The 17,068-nt window shown below is 40.1% G+C and overlaps 2 protein-coding genes across 3 annotated transcripts; both read right to left on the bottom strand.

The window, feature by feature from the left end:
* Positions 1-4,881: 4,881 nt before the first annotated feature.
* Positions 4,882-7,493, bottom strand: LOC148098644 (uncharacterized). 2 transcript variants are annotated; one of them, XM_087852499.1, is made up of 4 exons: positions 7,310-7,493; positions 7,068-7,123; positions 6,827-6,978; positions 4,882-5,430 (listed from the first exon to the last, which is right to left on the bottom strand). In XM_087852499.1, the coding sequence occupies exons 2-4, from the start codon at positions 7,100-7,102 to the stop codon at positions 5,117-5,119; spliced, it is 501 nt and encodes a 166-aa protein (XP_087708625.1). In that variant the 5' UTR covers positions 7,103-7,123; positions 7,310-7,493; the 3' UTR covers positions 4,882-5,116. The 2 variants fall into 2 exon arrangements, with proteins under 2 accessions (XP_087708625.1, XP_087708624.1); XM_087852498.1 differs by having other exon boundaries at positions 7,068-7,140; positions 7,310-7,353.
* Positions 7,494-9,658: 2,165 nt separating this feature from the next.
* On the bottom strand, positions 9,659-16,643 carry sid1 (secreted immunoglobulin domain 1). The gene is made up of 3 exons (XM_087852781.1): positions 16,528-16,643; positions 10,802-10,863; positions 9,659-10,142 (listed from the first exon to the last, which is right to left on the bottom strand). The coding sequence occupies exons 1-3, from the start codon at positions 16,641-16,643 to the stop codon at positions 9,757-9,759; spliced, it is 564 nt and encodes a 187-aa protein (XP_087708907.1). The 3' UTR covers positions 9,659-9,756.
* Positions 16,644-17,068: the final 425 nt, after the last annotated feature.

Raw genomic sequence — 17,068 nt, 5'->3', positions numbered from 1 at the left:
TCTGGAAAGAAAATGAGATGAGACAAGAAAGATCCAATTTACATTTACGCTTAAAGTTATGGTGGCCAAGACAGAACCAACAGAAAGTCTGAGAAACACAAGCAAGCACTTTAAGCCAGCCAACAGTGTATGCTAGCAGGAAACATACTGTGTAGCTGCTTCTACAGCAGTTAATCCCTGTGAGGTTTTGGAGATGTTACAGGAGTTTGTAAGAACACTACATCGGCTACCGAGCGGTTTCTCAAACATTTTGTTTGATGTGTCAAATGTCCACTCACGACACCACAGCTCATTAGTCAACAAGTCCTGAGTTTATCACGAGCCAGTGCAGGAAATCCTCTTAACTGGCCGCACATATGCTCACACACAGTGTTGGGAAGGTTACTTTTAAAATGTATTCCATTACAGGTTACAGATTACATGCCCCAAAATGTATTCTGTAACGTATTCCGTTACGTTACTCAATGAGAGTAACGTATTCTGAATACTTTGGATTACTTAATATATTATCATGCTGTTTACAACTACATGAATGTACTATTGCTGTGATTTATTACTGTTACTGAAGGTCCGCGGCTCCGAACCGTAGTAAAGGGACCTCTGGCTAATACGGTGGGTTCGTGTCGGCTCGTAGCCGAAAACTAGCTTTACTTTGTTGTCTGGGTCAACTTTGCTAGCAGAGACAGAGAGAGGCGTTGAAAGGCTGCTCCAACAGAACTTATTGTTTCAGAGGAAAACACGAACACGGTGTACAGTCGAGTCTTAATAGCTTACTTACAGCTGGGCTCGTCAGGCTCTCTTCTTGGCTGCAGTGGTTATTATTATATTTACATGCTTCCAGCTCCCGTTTCTGCTCGATGACAGCTCGTACTTTTCCTTTTTCTCCCTCCCTCGCTCACAGACACATAACGGGTATGGCAGTCCATTCTCCCTGCAGCACGGACTACACTGCCCATGATGCTACATTCTTTAGAGCTATACCTGTAGCATTCTGCCTGTTAGCTTAGCACAACAACAACAAAAGGCGCTCTCTCACCCAGGAAACACGCAGAGAGAGAGCGTCACCCTGTAACCATGGCAACCGTAACGCTGCCTGGAACAACAGAACGTAGCTGTCAAACAAAACCCAAACAGTCCTGACCCGCCACAATATGAAACAGGGAAGTACCGCCGTGTAATCCATTTATTTCAACAAAGTAACTGTATTCTAAATACCACCTTTTTAAACGGTAACTGTAACGGAATACAGTTACTCATATTTTGTATTTTAAATACGTAACGGCGGTACATGTACTCCGTTACTCCCCAACACTGCTCACACAGAGCAATTCATTTGTTTGCTTAATCACTGAGTGAGGCTTCAGGAGCTACAGGCTCGCGATGAACTGGCTGCTTCAGATGTTGTTTATCAGCATCTGATAGCAAGGCCACGATCTCCGAAAAATCATGGAGAGCCTCGCCAAGACGTCCAAGCCTGGATGCCTCTTCATTGTTTTCTGCATTCGTTGCTTGTCTCACTGCTGGCAAGCAGTTTTCTTGTACTGCATATGAAGAATGGACACGACGTTGGTTTTTTGAACAGATGAGGGGGTGGATAGCTCACGTATCAGCTAACACTAGCACGCTTGGTTCAGCTGCATCCCTTAGCATAAGGTGAATGATGCAGTATTCTCTCACTGTGCTTCTGAAAGTGAGATAAGGATGCTTAACTGCGTCTGAATGACATCATCTACAGTTGAATCCACACTGACAAGTTGTTTCTCAGCAGAGAGCTCAGTCCACAGTGAACCGCTTCACATAAAACCAGTCCAGTCTCTGCTTTATCACTTTGCAAACAGCAAACCTGCATCACAGCATCATGTCTGGAAGATAACTAAAGCTAATATCTCACAGCTTTGATTCTCAGCGGTTAAATCACCCACACAGACGCTGCTTTTAGGATCAAATCTTTTATTTTAAAAGAAGCTAATTAAGCTGCATGTCTGCAGCACACCAGGCTGGATGAACGTCAGTATATGTCAAATTTGTAAATAATGTTAATATGTTGAAGCAATCCATATATTTGGTCTGTGATGTAGCTATCTTTTGATTCTTTTGACTCGATTCTTTTCAGAACTGAGTTAAAAGAATCTCATTTTAAAGCACTTTAAGAAGAAACGTGAAGAGGTGCAGTAAAGTCTCATTAAGCAGTAAACTGTGGTGTTTGCCTAAAAGTCTTCTCGGCTTTTTCAGCTTCCTCTGCTTTGCGTTCTGTCTCAGCCACCATACAGAATCCTAGATGATGAAGAGGAGCACATTTGTTCCTGAAGGGCTTTTCTTTTTTAAAGAGGAACCACAGCTGTAACCAACACTGCTCCCAAAATTGATGAAAACTGATGGATGGACAGGCTGATCACAAGCTTACCATCTCATAAATTCAACAGCCTGTCTGTCTAATCACTGTCCCATATTTTATTTAGATAAAAACTGTATTTGCATTTATGCATCAAATTATTCTCTTCAATTTAGATCACTCAGCCGGGTTTTCACATGGTTACATGGGAAGTAATTAATCATTAAAAAGGAAGTTTCTGTGATTGGGCGTTCAGACTGTCAGTCACAAAACATCTATTCTGGATTTGAATTTCAGTTTGTGATTTGGTTCCTCTTTAAACCGTTCAGTCAAAGCACGAGTTTTCCGTTGGACAGATGTGCCACAGCTGGATGCCACGTTTACCTGAGCACAGGTGTTTAAAGCTTCTTGCCAGACGGAACACACTGGATAACTAGCAGTCACGGTGAACGCATGTAACTGTATATTTGATTTCTATCTATACGCTTCTGTAAGAACATGAACATTTTGCTTCTATTTATCTAGCCTGTTAGAGATTTGCAGGGTGGGGTTGAAGTGGGCGGGGCTACAACTGTAAATGGTATTTGTTTTGTGTTTGACGAGTATAATTGTACCTTTTTTTAAAGATTCTGACAGCTGACATATACAGTGACAGTGTAACAGTCTGAGCTGTTACACGTGTATCTTTGCATGTATTATTTAACTTCCTTTGATCACATCAGATTGAAGAAGCAAGCAGGGAGTGTGAATCCTGCAGGACTCTGTGACAGCAGCTCAGCTGATCTGAGGTCTGTTTGAATGAACTTTTGCTGCAGGATGTTTCAGGCAGGGTTTTGCATCACATGTACAGTAAAGGATATGAATCACTCGTTGCTTCTGGTCTTCTTTCCACACGTTTGCTGTCAGCCAAAGACGTTTGGAGGACAGACGGACGCAGTGTTGACGGTGTTCTGGTATTTCTTTTGGTGACAAATGAGTGTGTTCATCATACGCACGTGTTGTTCGTCACACTCTTTCTAATTTTAAATAAAATAGAGAATTCTAGTGTGAAAGTGCTATCATGGCGTCTAAATCCAAGTGTCGCTTTCAATATAATCAGACAGAAAATAGAATTCCTTGGAAAGATTTAGAATCGGCTGGAATGGGTTAAGTTCAGGATATTACACAGAGTTAGTGCAACCTGATTGTAAATCAATTATGTCAAAAAATAACATATAAATATAAAACAAATATAAATGCTGTGTACTTATATGGTTTATTTTTGACTTCTGTTGCCATGATGACAGGTCTCTCTTGAAAATAAGATTTCTAATCTCAATGAGATTTTTACCTGGATAAATAAAAGACTAATAATAATTTACAAAAAAATTTAATTTGTGTTAACCCACTGAGCATTATCTGTTGGTTAGAGAAAAATCTACATGCATTTCAATTCAGAAATGCAAACATGCATTGAGTATATCCACGTTTCTACTCTGTCAGTGAACTTTCCTGACCAGCTTCTGTTGTTCGACCTGACCAGTGTGTTTCCCAGTTAGCTCATGGGCTTCGGAGTGAAAGGTCGAAGGTTTTGTTTCGAGAGTTTCTGTTCACATTTCTTCAGATTTATAGAAAGATAATATAAAACAATTCTTGTATTGCTTTGATTTTTTGTAACAACTTTTTAATACAGACTACATGTGACGTCATCCAGTGTTAAAATGTCCAGTTTCCCATGCTCAGGGCACACTGAGGATTTGGTAAGAAAGCAGAGGATGCAAGTGGAAGTCGTGCTCTTTCTCCTTTGAACCATGAAAACCACAGGGAGAGAGGTGGGGCACAACCTGGACAGGTCACCAGTGTTAACACAGACAACCATTCACACTCACCCCCATCAACAATTTAGAGCCAATTAACCAACCCTCACTAATTGCATGGGACCACTCAGACACGGGGGAACACGCAAACTCCACACATAAAAGTTCTGGCTAGACAGTGAAATCAAACTTGAGCCCTTCTTGCTGTGATGCAACAGTATAACCACTGTTGCATCGTGCAGCGGCTAAATAACACACTAAATATGACTATGAAGCATGAAATATGTGCTTCAGGTTACTGTGTGTCTTTCTGTATAAAAGCCTGGATTTATTACCGATTAACCCATCCATCCATCCAGTCACTGCCACGCATCCTTTTCAGGGTCGCGGGGGGCGCTGGAGCCTATCCCAGCTGTCATAGGGCGAGAGGCGGGGTACACACTGGACAGGTCGCCAGTCTGTCGCAGGGACACAGAGACAGACAACCATTCGCACTCACATTCACAGCTATGGGCAATTTAGATTTTTCAGTGAACCTATCCCCACAAAGTGCATGTCTTTGGACGGTGGGAGGAAGCCGGAGTACCCGGCAAGAACCCACGCAAACACGGGGAGAACATGCAAACGCCACACAGAAAGACCCCGGCCTCAGGCAACAGTGCTAACCAGCGTGCCACTGGGCTGCCCATTAATTAAATTCAAACAGAAGATATCAGCCTGACCATCATGTCCAGTAAGAATACCAGTTTAAGGTTTCTTTGGATTCATTTAATTATTTGCTGTGATTTCCTCTGTAGAGGAATTGTAACATTACAATTTTACCATCAGTTTTATTGTTTCATGAATTATTCCTCAGAATTATGTTTGTTGGTTTTACTTTACATAAAAGTTCCCATCAGAAAAATACTGAGTTTGAGTAACATGAGCTCAAATCGTGATCAAGGAGCGCCTACATGTCATTCCAGGAATTGAACCTGTGGCCAAGTCATTACTCAGCCTCTGAGCAGAGTTTCTGTCGGTACATTTTCCCTCCTTGCGTTGTTCCACACCAGTATGAAGATGTGAGCCTCCAGTCTGCTGTTGACACCTCCCTCACTGAGGTGGCGCTGTAGCCCCGCTTTGACTTCTTCCATGGCCGCTCAGGGCGTACTGATGTCAGCACCATGTCATCCAGGCCCCACAGGATGTGCTGCTGAGGAGAGGTTAGTCCAGTCAGAAGGCAGACCAGGAGGGGAGCAGATCGTGGATGCTGAGAGAGCCGGACGGACGACAACAACTGAATAGACGGCGTGTTGGAGGAACCTGGAAACAAAGAACATTGTAGTATTTTTTCCATATTTGAAACATGTTAACAGAAGAAAATAGCAGAACTGTGTTTGTATGGATGGGTTTATATTTTAGATGAATTTGCATTATTAGGTAAAATGCACTGAAACAACACAAACATCAGATCGCAGACAGGCGCCTTTGTACTGCTCACTGTGATTCCTACAGTGCCATGAAAAAGTCCTGAGTTTTAATGGTCTTTCTTTTTTGCATAGTTACATGTGTCAGACACTCAAACTTCCCTTATTAGATAAAGTAGGGGAAGTGGCTACTCAACTGTCTGTGGCCCCCCAGGGATTAATGTTGAAACATCTTTTAAGGTCAAAGCTGCATAAATGTTAAGATTATTCAAGTCAAAGAAAATAGTTTTAAAATGATTATTTCCATGGAAAAAGCTCTCCTGGACCGGATTTCCAGGTTCATCTCAAATTTTCCAATAAAAACATCAACACCTGTAAGACTTTTGGGAAAGTGTTCAGTGGACTCTCGAGACAAAGTCAAACTTTTTGGGAGGTTTGTGTTCGGTTATATCTGGGGTAAAACTACCGCAGCATTTCATAAAAAGAAAATCATATGAAGAGCCAAACGTGGGGGTGATGTCTGCTTTGTGATGGTCTTGGGCTTTTTTGCTGCCTCAGGGTAATTTTCTTTCCTGGACATAACCGTAAGTTCTGCTCTCTACCAGAAATCCCTGAAGGAGAATCTCTGGTCATCAGTTTGTGAACTGAAGCTCACGCAGACTTGGGTTATGCAGCCGGATCCAAAACACAGCGCAAAGTCCAACCTCTGAATCTGTGGCTCCAAAGAACCAAAATGACGTTTTTAAGTGGCCAAAGTCTGGACGTAAGTCAGACTGAGATGTTTTGAAGTGACCTTAAACAGGCTGAAAACCTCAGTTGTGGCTGAATTAAAGTAATTCTACAAGTAACAGTGAGCAAAGTCCTTCACAACACCTTGAACGATGGCACGAGCAGTTATTAAGTTTAGGGGGAAATTTCTTTTCACACAGGTAGGTTTGGATAACTCTTTCCCCTTATTCAGTGAAATCATCATTTAAAACCTGCATTTTATATTTGCTCTGGTTATTTTTGTCTTCTATTAAAATTTGTTTGATGATCTGAAATATTTAACAAGCCATTCATGGCATTGTATTCTTAGTTTTTCAGTCCTAAAGTCCAGAAAGGCCTGGACTCAACATACAGATAGTTAAACCCCTGACATACTGCTCTAAAGGGAAAAACAAAGAAACAAAGACGATCTTTCATCTTGTTTTATGTTTCCATGTTTTTGTTTCTAAAGAGAAGCTCTCAAAATCCAAACAGAATACAAACACAGTGCTGACCGTGGTGCGGTTTGTCTAGTGGAGCTGTACCTGCTGACTTGTTTTGATGGTTGAGAAGGTCATCATCAGCATCAAAGTCAGCCACTTCTTCATCAACATGCACCACCAGCCGGGTCCCGGGGCCGAAAACCATCGAAAAAGAGAAAGACTGTCTGGTGGGAACAGAGCAAACAGTCCAGCAGCTGCAGCAGCAGCAAGACGCAAACCACCATTACTCACAGTGAAACAGACGTGTTAAAGGAACAGTTCACTATTCTGTGCAGCATCTTACCTTATGAGGATGATGAAAGTCACTGCAGTTTCCATGACGATTCCACTAAAGATTAACTGAAGAGAGAAAAATCCTGGTAAACAAAGATTAAAGTAAAAAGCCAACATCACTCATAATGCTGTTGAATAACACCCATGCATCTTTCAGATTAAAGTCTGGTACTTCAAGAACATTTCTAAATCATATCGTTTTCCTTAAATACTGATATGAATTTCTCAGCTGCCTCGACCGTAGATATCTACCTTTGATAAGTGTGTCCCTGTGGTTCCTGCTGTCACTCTGATGCCCACAGATCTCCTGTGTCATATCATCTCTCATCAGTGAGATCAGGAAACTTCAGGGTCTGGAAAATAGAAACACGAGAAACTGCTGGAGCAGAACAACAACAGTCTCCAGAGGAGAGAAACTGCTCTTGGATCACAGCGACCGTTGGTTCAGTCAGTTGGTGAAGGACAGAAAAACAGGAAATTTTCAGTTTTTTCTTAATTCAACTGTTGGACCCCAAATAAGATCCCAGTGAAACCGTCAGTTTGCATGTTTACAAACACTGTTTTATGATTTATTAACTGAAAATTTCCCCTAAAGATACACTGTAACACAACATATAATATGATATAATATAATATAATATAATATAATATAATATAATATAATATAATATAATATAATATAATATAATATGATCTTTGTTACATTTAAATAAAATGTAACTGACAGTTTAAGGAGACTGACAATAAATACAGCGCTGATTGTAACTATGGCAGTTACGTTTTTGATTATAATTTTCTTGAGATGCTTGATGTTGAATGTTTATTTCCTATTTCAAGTAAAAGAGTTGATGAGTATTTTTAAAATATTTCACATAAAACAAACTAAAATTACTTTGGGGGACCTTAAGGACAAAAACCTTCAGAGCAAATAAAACTAAAAGACTGCATGTGATTAAACATTTCATTTAACATTTCACTTGATTTTTGTTTTACAGCACAAACACAAAGAGTACCAGAAGTATAACAGCTCTGCATCCAGAAAGTTTCATGTTAAAGCAGCTTACAGGAAAATGATTTTGATGCGTACTTCACTTCATGACATCTGTGCAGATGTTGTTCATCTGCCTGCTTCAACACCTGCAGCCTCTATGACAGCACAGCTATTTTTTCTTGGGTTCGAGCTTTAATATAAAAATGTGAAACGTTGAGGTTAAAGAAGAAATAAATCTCAAGTTAAGCTCGCCTACATGCCCCCATAGAGGCAGGCTGTCCATCATTCAAGGACAATAGAAGGGTGAAAAGTTGTAATAATGAATCTTTAAGTCATGCTTTATCTGTATTTTCAATTTTAATAATGTAAAAAATATATGGTTAGATATTTAATGATATGAGGTGCGTCAGATTTTGACAAGCTGGTTTCTGCTTAATGAGAAGTTTTTAACTTTAATAACTAATAACTCTTTTTTTAGACTATTCTTCATTAGATCAAAAGTGTTGTTACATGTGCTTTCCTGTGCATGTTATTAATATAAAAGAATATAAAAAACTTTCAGATAACCTCGACATTCATGGTATAAATTTAGGAGAGAAGTACATGAAGGTTGTGCAGAGGCAGCGCTGAGCTGTGCAGTAAGAGTGACAGAAGGCTTTGACTTTACACCGAGGCTCAACAGGTTGACAGATGAGGTCAGACAACAGTCTCTGTGAACTATAATGTTTGCAGATGATATTGTGAGCAGAGCAGGTAGAAGAAAGCCTGTAAGTAAAAGGAATGAAATGCGCTGGTATTACAGCACACATCTGTGGATGAGAAAAAGGTATAAGAGTGAAGCTGCACAGAGCACAGGTGGGGAAGGTGGATGAGTTTAAGGGTCAGGCATCCGAAGCAGCAGTCAATTCACAGGAGAGGTGAAGAGGAACGTGCAGACAGGGTGGAGTGTGACAGAAGGACAATAGCAGGAGCACACACACACACAAACAACTAAATGATGCTGAAAACACAGCAGACACCAACAAAACCACATCACTGCTGTCAGCACGTTCACAGAACAAACACAGCCTGGCTAACTGCTGCAGCTGTGCAATGGTTTCTCAGGGGAGATGGTGGCAGAGGAGTTCAGGACAGGACACAACTACAGGCACACAAGGCTGAAACGTATGTTCGGATCAACAGTTTTTATTGTGGAAGGTATCAACAGGAAGCAAGCATTCTTGCTGGGTGAACAAGTGTGTTTCCTGTATTTGGCAAAGACAGAATCAAAGAAAAGATACTGCAACGTACAAGAAAGGCTATTTTATTCATGTAGTTTTAGCTTTGCTGATGCTATAATCTAGCAATAAATCTGCTAACAGAAATGGTGGGGAAAGAAAAAGTAGTGCCACAAACCAAATACCTTTACAGCAACAGCTTCACTGTGAGAGCGCATGGATATTGAAAAAGCACAGCCTTTAAATCACTCTTAATTCAAACACAAGTTAATTAAAAATCTCAAAAACTTGGCCGTTGTGCGTGTAAGCTCACTGCTTTCAGTCACTAAACAAAAAAGCACATTTATTAAACTGTGAGATGGGTGCAGGTATTCTTCTGTGTATGATGTTCAAAGATGAGGCTTAAAAATGAGGGAAACGTAAGAAGAGCAGAGAAACTGAACAAGCACCAAGTAAAGCCAACGACTAACTGCCGGTCCTCACTCCTCACATTATTTCCTTCTGCGGCTCTGTAGCCTTGGTTCCTTCTTCCGGTCATCTCCGCGGCTGATTCCACAGTAATAAACCGCCGAGTCGCTCTGCTTGGAGCCTTGCACCACCAGTGAGCCATCGGCCGCTATAGAGACTTTACTGCGGGGAACACCGTTGCCGTATTTCAGTTTGAGTCTATCCATAGACCTGAAGGAGACAAGGAGCTGTGGTCCCTGTCCTGGTGCTTTCCTGTACCAGCTGAGGGTGGTGGGGGCGGTCGGGGCAGTGGTGGTGGTGAGCATGGTGAGATTGGAGGTGTCCAGCAGAGGGCACTGCAGGGTGGCATTCTCTCCAAGCCTCACCTGGATGGTCGATGATGGATCGACAGCTGCGTGGTTCTGTAAACCTACATCAACAACATTAAAGCGTTTGATATTCCTCACAAACTGAAATGTTGTGTAAAGTAATATGAACATAAAAAAAGCTTGTAGTGGAAATTCAGAACCTACAAAGTGAGTGTTAAAAATAAAAAATTAACATGGGAAAAATGTTATAACATGTCATAAAATCAGACATGTTTGGGTCCAGATTTATTGAATAGATGTTAAAGAACAAAATAGCTTAAAATTTAAAGTATGTTAAAAATCTCAAAATATTACCATTATGATCAAAAACTTTAACTTTTTGGAAACGTATTAAAAAATGTGCCTGTTTTCTTTGCATTTAACTTTAAACAACATCAGCGTTTAGTTTGTTTGACCAAGATTTAAAACCCAAAGAAAACAGAGAAAAAACTTCTAAATTAATTTTTAATAAATGTTTATTCAATCAAACCTGTAAGTCTGTAAGCCAATAAACTCTAATCTCTTAATCCTGCACACAGGAAGCTTCATTTTGAACAGATTTTCACCATAAAATCCTTTTAAATTGGCCTAAAGTGGCGAACAGAGCTTCAGCCTGTCGACAGCGTCTTCGTTAAACATCCAGTTTTAAAGGCGGTGAGTCAGTGAAGTGTGGATTTGAATTCATTAATTGACGACAGAAAAGACTGAAAGTGGAACTCACCACTGAGAGCGAGCAGGATCACCCGGACCAGCAGAGACTCCATCATCAACTGACTGAGGAAGCTGTGCTGCTGTTAATGAAACCAGCAGAGTGTTACGGATAACAACACATGGCTCAGTATGTGAATGCTGGATGTTTTTCCCTCATGTGAGACCTTTAGTTCTCATGTATGTAAATGTGGTAATACTTCATTCACATGTTAGCTACATTTAAAAAAAATGCTGAAAATTTCAAGATATTTCAAAGAAAGTTTTGTACTAATCAGAAGAGAGCTTGGGGCTAATTGTTTTAACATTTAACATAGTTCGGTCCATATATATTTGGACACTGACACAAGTTTGGTTTGTTACCTGTCGACTGAAACATTCCAACTATAGTTGTATAACGGACATGGACATAATTTGTAGACTCTCAGCTTTCGTTTGGGGCTATCCACATTTCAGTTCGATGCAGGGTTTAGGAGTTTCAGCTCCCTAACATGTGCTACCCTCTTTTTAAAGGCGCCGAAAGTAATTAGACAACTGACTCAAAGAATATTTCATCGGCAGCTGTGAGTAATTCCTTTGTTATGTCATTATCAATTAAGCAGATAAAAGGCTTGAAAGAGTTGATTTGAGGTGTTGTGTTTGCATTTGGAAGATTATGCGGTGAACAGATAACAGTCAAAGGAGCTCTCCATACAGGTGAAACAAGCCAATCGTAAGCTGCAAAAACAGAAAAATGCCCATCCGAGGGATTGCTACAATATTAAAGGTGATAAAAACACGAAGCTTTGGTTCATCCTGCAAAAGAAAGAAAGCACTGTCCATGTCCATGGAAGTCAGCAGTGGTGGATGATCACAGAATTATTTCCATGGTGAAGAGAAACCCCATCACAACAGCCAACAGTCTTCAGGAGGCATCGATAATCAAGTCTACCATAAAGAAAAGACTGCACGAAAGTAAACACAGAGGGTTCACTGCAAGATGCAAGCTACTCATCAGCCTCAAGAAGAGAAAAGCTCGATTCACTTTGCTAAAAACATCTAAACAAGTCCATAAGTTCCACACTTTATACTGTCATCGCCAGCAAAAGATTTTCAACCAGGTATTAAAAATGAACATTTTATTTTCAGTTATTTGATTTATCCAATCACTCTTGAGCCCCTGAAATTAAAGGACTGTGTTTAAATAAATGCTTTAGTTTATCATATTTTTTATGCAATCTTTTTGTTCAACCCCCTGAATTAAAGCCAAAGTCTGCACTTTAACTGCGTCTGAGTTGTTTCATTTAAAATTCTCCAAAAGTTGATTCTGTTCATCAGGATGTTTTCAGTGAGAAACGTTTCGTCGCTCATCCAGGTGACGTCTTCAGTCTCAGCTGACTGCAGGGCAAATGTAAACAGTACATTTGCATAATGACTGAAACCAGCCTAGTGAAGGAACAATGGGCTGTGAGGTCAGTTCATGATCATAATTATGCAAATTCTCATGACCATTGATCAACACCACTGATCAATGGCCATGAATGTTTCTCCCACTGAAAACGTTACGTCCAGATGAACAGAATCAACTTTTGGAGATTTACTTACCTGGATGATTGAGCGTGCTTCATTTAACATTCTTTGTGGTAATGTGGTGGTAACCAAAACTAGAAAAAAGTCTCTGTCTAAATATGTACCTAACTAACAGCACATGACCTAACTGTACATGTGCTGGTAATGAAGCAAATAAATATAATTTTTCCCCCAATGTTTTATTTAATAAGAAGCTAGATAATTGTGCTTGTTAGCAAAATGCTCTCTGGTGCAAAATTAGGGTCTTCAAACGTTTCACCTTGATTATCTATCCCCCAGTAAAACCTTTGTACTGTGATATAACACAGACAAACATTTCAAACAGCTTTAAACACTTTGTGAGACCTTCTGCTTTTGTCTGTGTTATTCTGTTTAAGCAGCCCGAGTCTCATGGATATTTCAACTGTCTTTACAATAATAGGAAAATGTGTAAAACTTAAATAAACAGAATGCAATGACCTGGAAATCTCAGAAACCAATATTTTATTTAGAATAAAAACAGAAAGTATGAAATGCTTAAACTAAGAAAATGTACTATTGTAATTTGAATTGATGGCAGCAACACATATAAACATATGTATCTCCAAACTGACCAGTTGCTGGACTTCTGGGAAAGAAATGTTCTCCTATTCTTGCTTGATTGTATTTTTCATTTCATGATGTTCCAGATGTTTTCAGATGTTTTCAGGTCTGCAGGCAGGCCAGTTCAGCTCCTGGTGTATCTACAAAGCCTCACTGTTATACTGCAGGTGTAGTGTTCAGTTTTGCATTACCTTACTGAAATATTTAATGGCCTCTCTGAAAAAGTCAAGACGACAGCATGTATTGCTCTGCACACCTTTCAGCACTGATCATGCTTATCCAGACGTGCAAGCTGCCAGTTCCATATGCACTAATGCAGCCTACAAAGATACGGGCTGTGGACTGAGTGCTGAGAACAAGCCGTCTCTTTCTCTGACCTTTACCTCGATGGATGCAGCATGCATGTTTTACAAACAGAATTACAAATCTCGATTCTTCTGACCATAGAACAGGTTTCTACTTCCCCACATTTTAAACGAGCTTTCGCCCCGAGAGGAAGGCAGCATTTCTGGATCATGGTAACAAATGGCTTCTTCTTTCCATGATAGAACTTTAACCTGCATTTATCAATGGCATGGTGAACTGTGTGCACAAACAATGACGTGTTCTGGAGCCCATTCAGTCATCATGCCTGTTTTTATTGCAGTGCCAGCTGAAGGCCCAGAGCTCAGGGAACCGATACTGAACGAATACACAGATCACTGTTGATGGTCACAAGTTTTTTAAATACAATTTTAATAGAATTTCATTAAATGATCACACTGTATAAATTAATACCATGTGTTGTCTGTGTTTCAGTGGGAGTTTGAAGGTGTAGAGCATGTGATCTTCCAGCAGGTGGTGCTGTAACATCATCACTGCTTCGGAATCAGTCTGAGGTATGAAATCATGAGATGATGAAGCCTCAAAGGGCACACAGGGACTGGAGAGATGAATCACAAGCCAAAAACAGCCTGTTTCAAATCTGAGAGCTTGTGCAAGAGGCTGCACAAATCATTCGACTTTCTCTCCTCTGATACAAAGCGACAGTATTTCACTGACTGTCTGACAGGCTGGATTCTTCTGCGTTCTCTTAAACTGAACCACATTATCTCATTAGTGATGTCTTAGTGTCAGCAGTAACACAACGCTGAACAAAACAATTAGAAACAGAAATGAAAACGTTGGTTGTATTTGGACAATCAGCTGCAGAGCACAGCACTGCTTTTATTGGTAAGCTGGAATATGAAGCTAACACACAGCCAGCAGGACGTGTGACAACATGCCACTGTTTCAGTTTACCTGAGTCACACACACATTCATCCAAGCACACGCTCACACTCCTGGTGGACTGGGGGCATTTCAGGGTTCAGCAACATTCAAGGTTGCTTTGGCAGACAGGGCGAGCTCGGGATTGATGAGTAGATCAGCTGCTCTTCCTCCTGAGCCTCTGTTTTTGGTATATCTGCTGCTAACATCAGCACCTTTGTTCCTGGTTTGAATTAGCTCACTTTGCTGAGACTGCTTTTGCACTAAACTTTAAACGTGTTCATTTGTGCTGTAAAGTTTTGCATTTTAAAATCAGAGTCAGTGGAGATGGATTCACTTTTGACACCAACACCAAGCGGCCATCAGAGCGACTGTGGATGTGTGGCACTGATGGGCTCGTCTCAGGAAAACAACCTGAACCTTATCAGAAACTACAAGTTAAAATGCATTTAGATTTCAAAGAAGGTTTTAAAGAAGTTTAAAATTGTAGGTTTGAGTTGATGCAACCGTGTCTCTGACACGTTTCTATCATTGGTTAATGCTGCTGCACCATCAATAACAAATACAAGGCATGATTCATAAGACAAAACTCACATTTCGATTATCCCAGAGTGACGGAGTACAACACTGTGTATCCTCTCTTTATATGGAACTAGAGGGTTCATTTAATTTTAAAAATACAATCATGGACATATTATTTCCGGTCTTGGCTCAGTATTGCCATGCTGTGTGAGCATGCGGTTAACCCCTGACCTCATCTGAATGCACGGCACTTCCTCTGTTTGGACAGTAGAAAGGAGGGTCAGAGGTCAGCTGGCTGTCTGCCTTCAAGCCAAAAACATCAGATCTGCGAACAGAGGAGTGTTTTCTTTCTCTGCTCTCATGTTTTCTCTGCATTACTGGGTCTTTACCTACCAACACGAAGCCCCTCGAGGAGACCGATGTTGTGATTGGTCCTATATAAATAAAAAGAATTGAATCTTTATATGGTGGCAAGAAAGTGATGCTGATTAAACATTTCCTGTTGAAGGTTTGAAGAATTCAGATAGTTTTGTGTTGCCATTTGTGTTTGCAGGTGGTTCATATTTTAAGGTATACACATCATTTAAAGCTAAAGTGATAGCTACTCTGTTTCTTCGTTTAAACGGTGATTTTGAAAACCTGCATTCAGGATGGCAAAATGAGAAAAACATGGTAATTTTAATGAATGATTTATTGCTTTAACCAAGAAAAATAATCAGTTTCAGCTTCTGCAAAGTGAACGGTTGGTGCTCTCAACTGTTCTGCATCCTTGTATGTTTAATATTTTACTAAATGAACTAAACCTGTGAATGTAAATATCTTTTTCGTGGCACTAACATATAATTAACTAGCGTAACTGAATCGTAGCTATCAAAGCGTGCAGAGGTCCACAGCATTGATAAACTTGACTTCCTTTGAGTCTCGATTTCTAAAAAAGATCAAGTTAAAACTGGACTGTAGCTCTGATGTGACTAAAGGAGTCCTGCTTGGCTCTTGTTTGAAAACCAATTCTAACGGGACAGTCGATTGGTGTAAATAGTAGAGAAACATATTTTATATTTTTCATGTGAGGGACCAAGCAGCCAAAGCAAAGAGGACACAGGCAAAAAAATATCTTCAAAAAGGGTTTTCTTTATTTTAACCCTCAAAAAGTCCAAAATTAACAAAATTCAAAAACATACTTAGCAGGCCCATAAAAGAGGTCAACCAAATATAACTCTACAAAAAGTAATTTCCAGAAACTTAAACAAAACAAAGTGAGACACAACTTAACTCACAAACTGACCTAATTACAAAGACATGAGGGTAGCTTTTATAATGATTTGGCCAAACCATTTACACACAATAGGGGGGGAAACAAAAACACACTAATATTAACTAAGCACAGAATAACCCAACTAAACCTAAAACACCCCTGCTCCTGGTAAGCCCATGGTTGGTCCTGCTGAGCGGGCACTTTGCTCCCAGAGTCCTCAGCCACGCCCCAAACCAGGTAACTCAAAGAAAGAGAAACATAATTAATAAAACAAAACATTTTAGAAAAACCACACAATGTTACTATGTGCGCGCCTCATAATACCAGTGTTAGGTTTAACCAAATGATTAATGAAGAAAACTGCAAAGCAAACTAATAAAGTATAAATGGACTAATTTACCCCTGTGTGGCTGATGCATCACATTTCAGTCGGTTTTCTCTTTTTAACCGAAGGATACACAAACACCTGCAGAATAATAACAAGATTATTTTTTCAGTATGAAAATGTGCGTGTTAAACTAAAGCATCCTGTAATGAATATAATTAAATTCTAGGATTGAAACAAACCGAACCTGGTTGAAAATGAGCTGAAATCGTACAGCAACCTACTTCGTGTACAGATGTGGCTCCTCATAGATGCACTGTGGCAGCTGTGCTGATGAACGGGCATATTTATCATTGACAATGATGGCAGAAAGCCACTGTTTCCTGCTCACTGTTTTTCTCTGCTATTTATGGACTTGGCCCAGGACACCTTCACTACACTAACTGTTTATCTGTCAGAGCAGTTAGCAAACACAGAACTAAAGGCAGAGGTCAGAGCATTATTGTTTGGACAGTTAGATTTGAAAACAGAAGCATTTTTCTTTTCTGTAATGCATTTTGATCCTAAAACCTCTTTAAAGCTCTCCCATCAGCAACAATAGTTTGGTGTTTTCCAGCTGTGAGCAGCTGATCCATTTACCAGAAGTCAGTGTTGTTTGGTCTTGAGGCTCTTTGCTTTCAGTAAGTCTCCCTGTTTCATCTATTCTGCAGACGCTGCCCGTAAACCTGCTGAGAAGTATTATCCACTGGCTTCTTTCTCAAAACAACTTGCATGTGTTT

The sequence above is a fragment of the Neolamprologus brichardi genome, chromosome 15 (assembly GCF_056152115.1).
Source record: "Neolamprologus brichardi isolate AB-2024 chromosome 15, ASM5615211v1, whole genome shotgun sequence".
In the NCBI taxonomy this organism is placed as follows: domain Eukaryota; kingdom Metazoa; phylum Chordata; class Actinopteri; order Cichliformes; family Cichlidae; genus Neolamprologus; species Neolamprologus brichardi.
Note: the sequence above shows the minus strand (reverse complement) of the source record. Positions and strands in the feature narration are given on the sequence as shown.

Excerpts from the sequence above, each read along its gene's own strand:
- LOC148098644 (XM_087852499.1), bottom strand. The coding sequence starts at position 7,102 with ATGGAAACTGCAGTGACTTTCATCATCCTCATAAG. Across the intron at positions 6,979-7,067 it reads ACTTTCATCATCCTCATAAG|CTGCTGGACTGTTTGCTCTG; the intron begins GTAAGATGCTGC and ends CTGCTGCTGCAG. Across the intron at positions 5,431-6,826 it reads CCATCAAAACAAGTCAGCAG|GTTCCTCCAACACGCCGTCT; the intron begins GTACAGCTCCAC and ends CTTTGTTTCCAG.
- sid1 (XM_087852781.1), bottom strand. The coding sequence starts at position 16,643 with ATGATAAATATGCCCGTTCATCAGCACAGCTGCCACAGTGCATCTATG. Across the intron at positions 10,864-16,527 it reads TTTTCAACCAGGTTCGGTTT|CTTCCTCAGTCAGTTGATGA; the intron begins GTTTCAATCCTA and ends ACAGCAGCACAG. Across the intron at positions 10,143-10,801 it reads GATCCTGCTCGCTCTCAGTG|GTTTACAGAACCACGCAGCT; the intron begins GTGAGTTCCACT and ends TTGTTGATGTAG.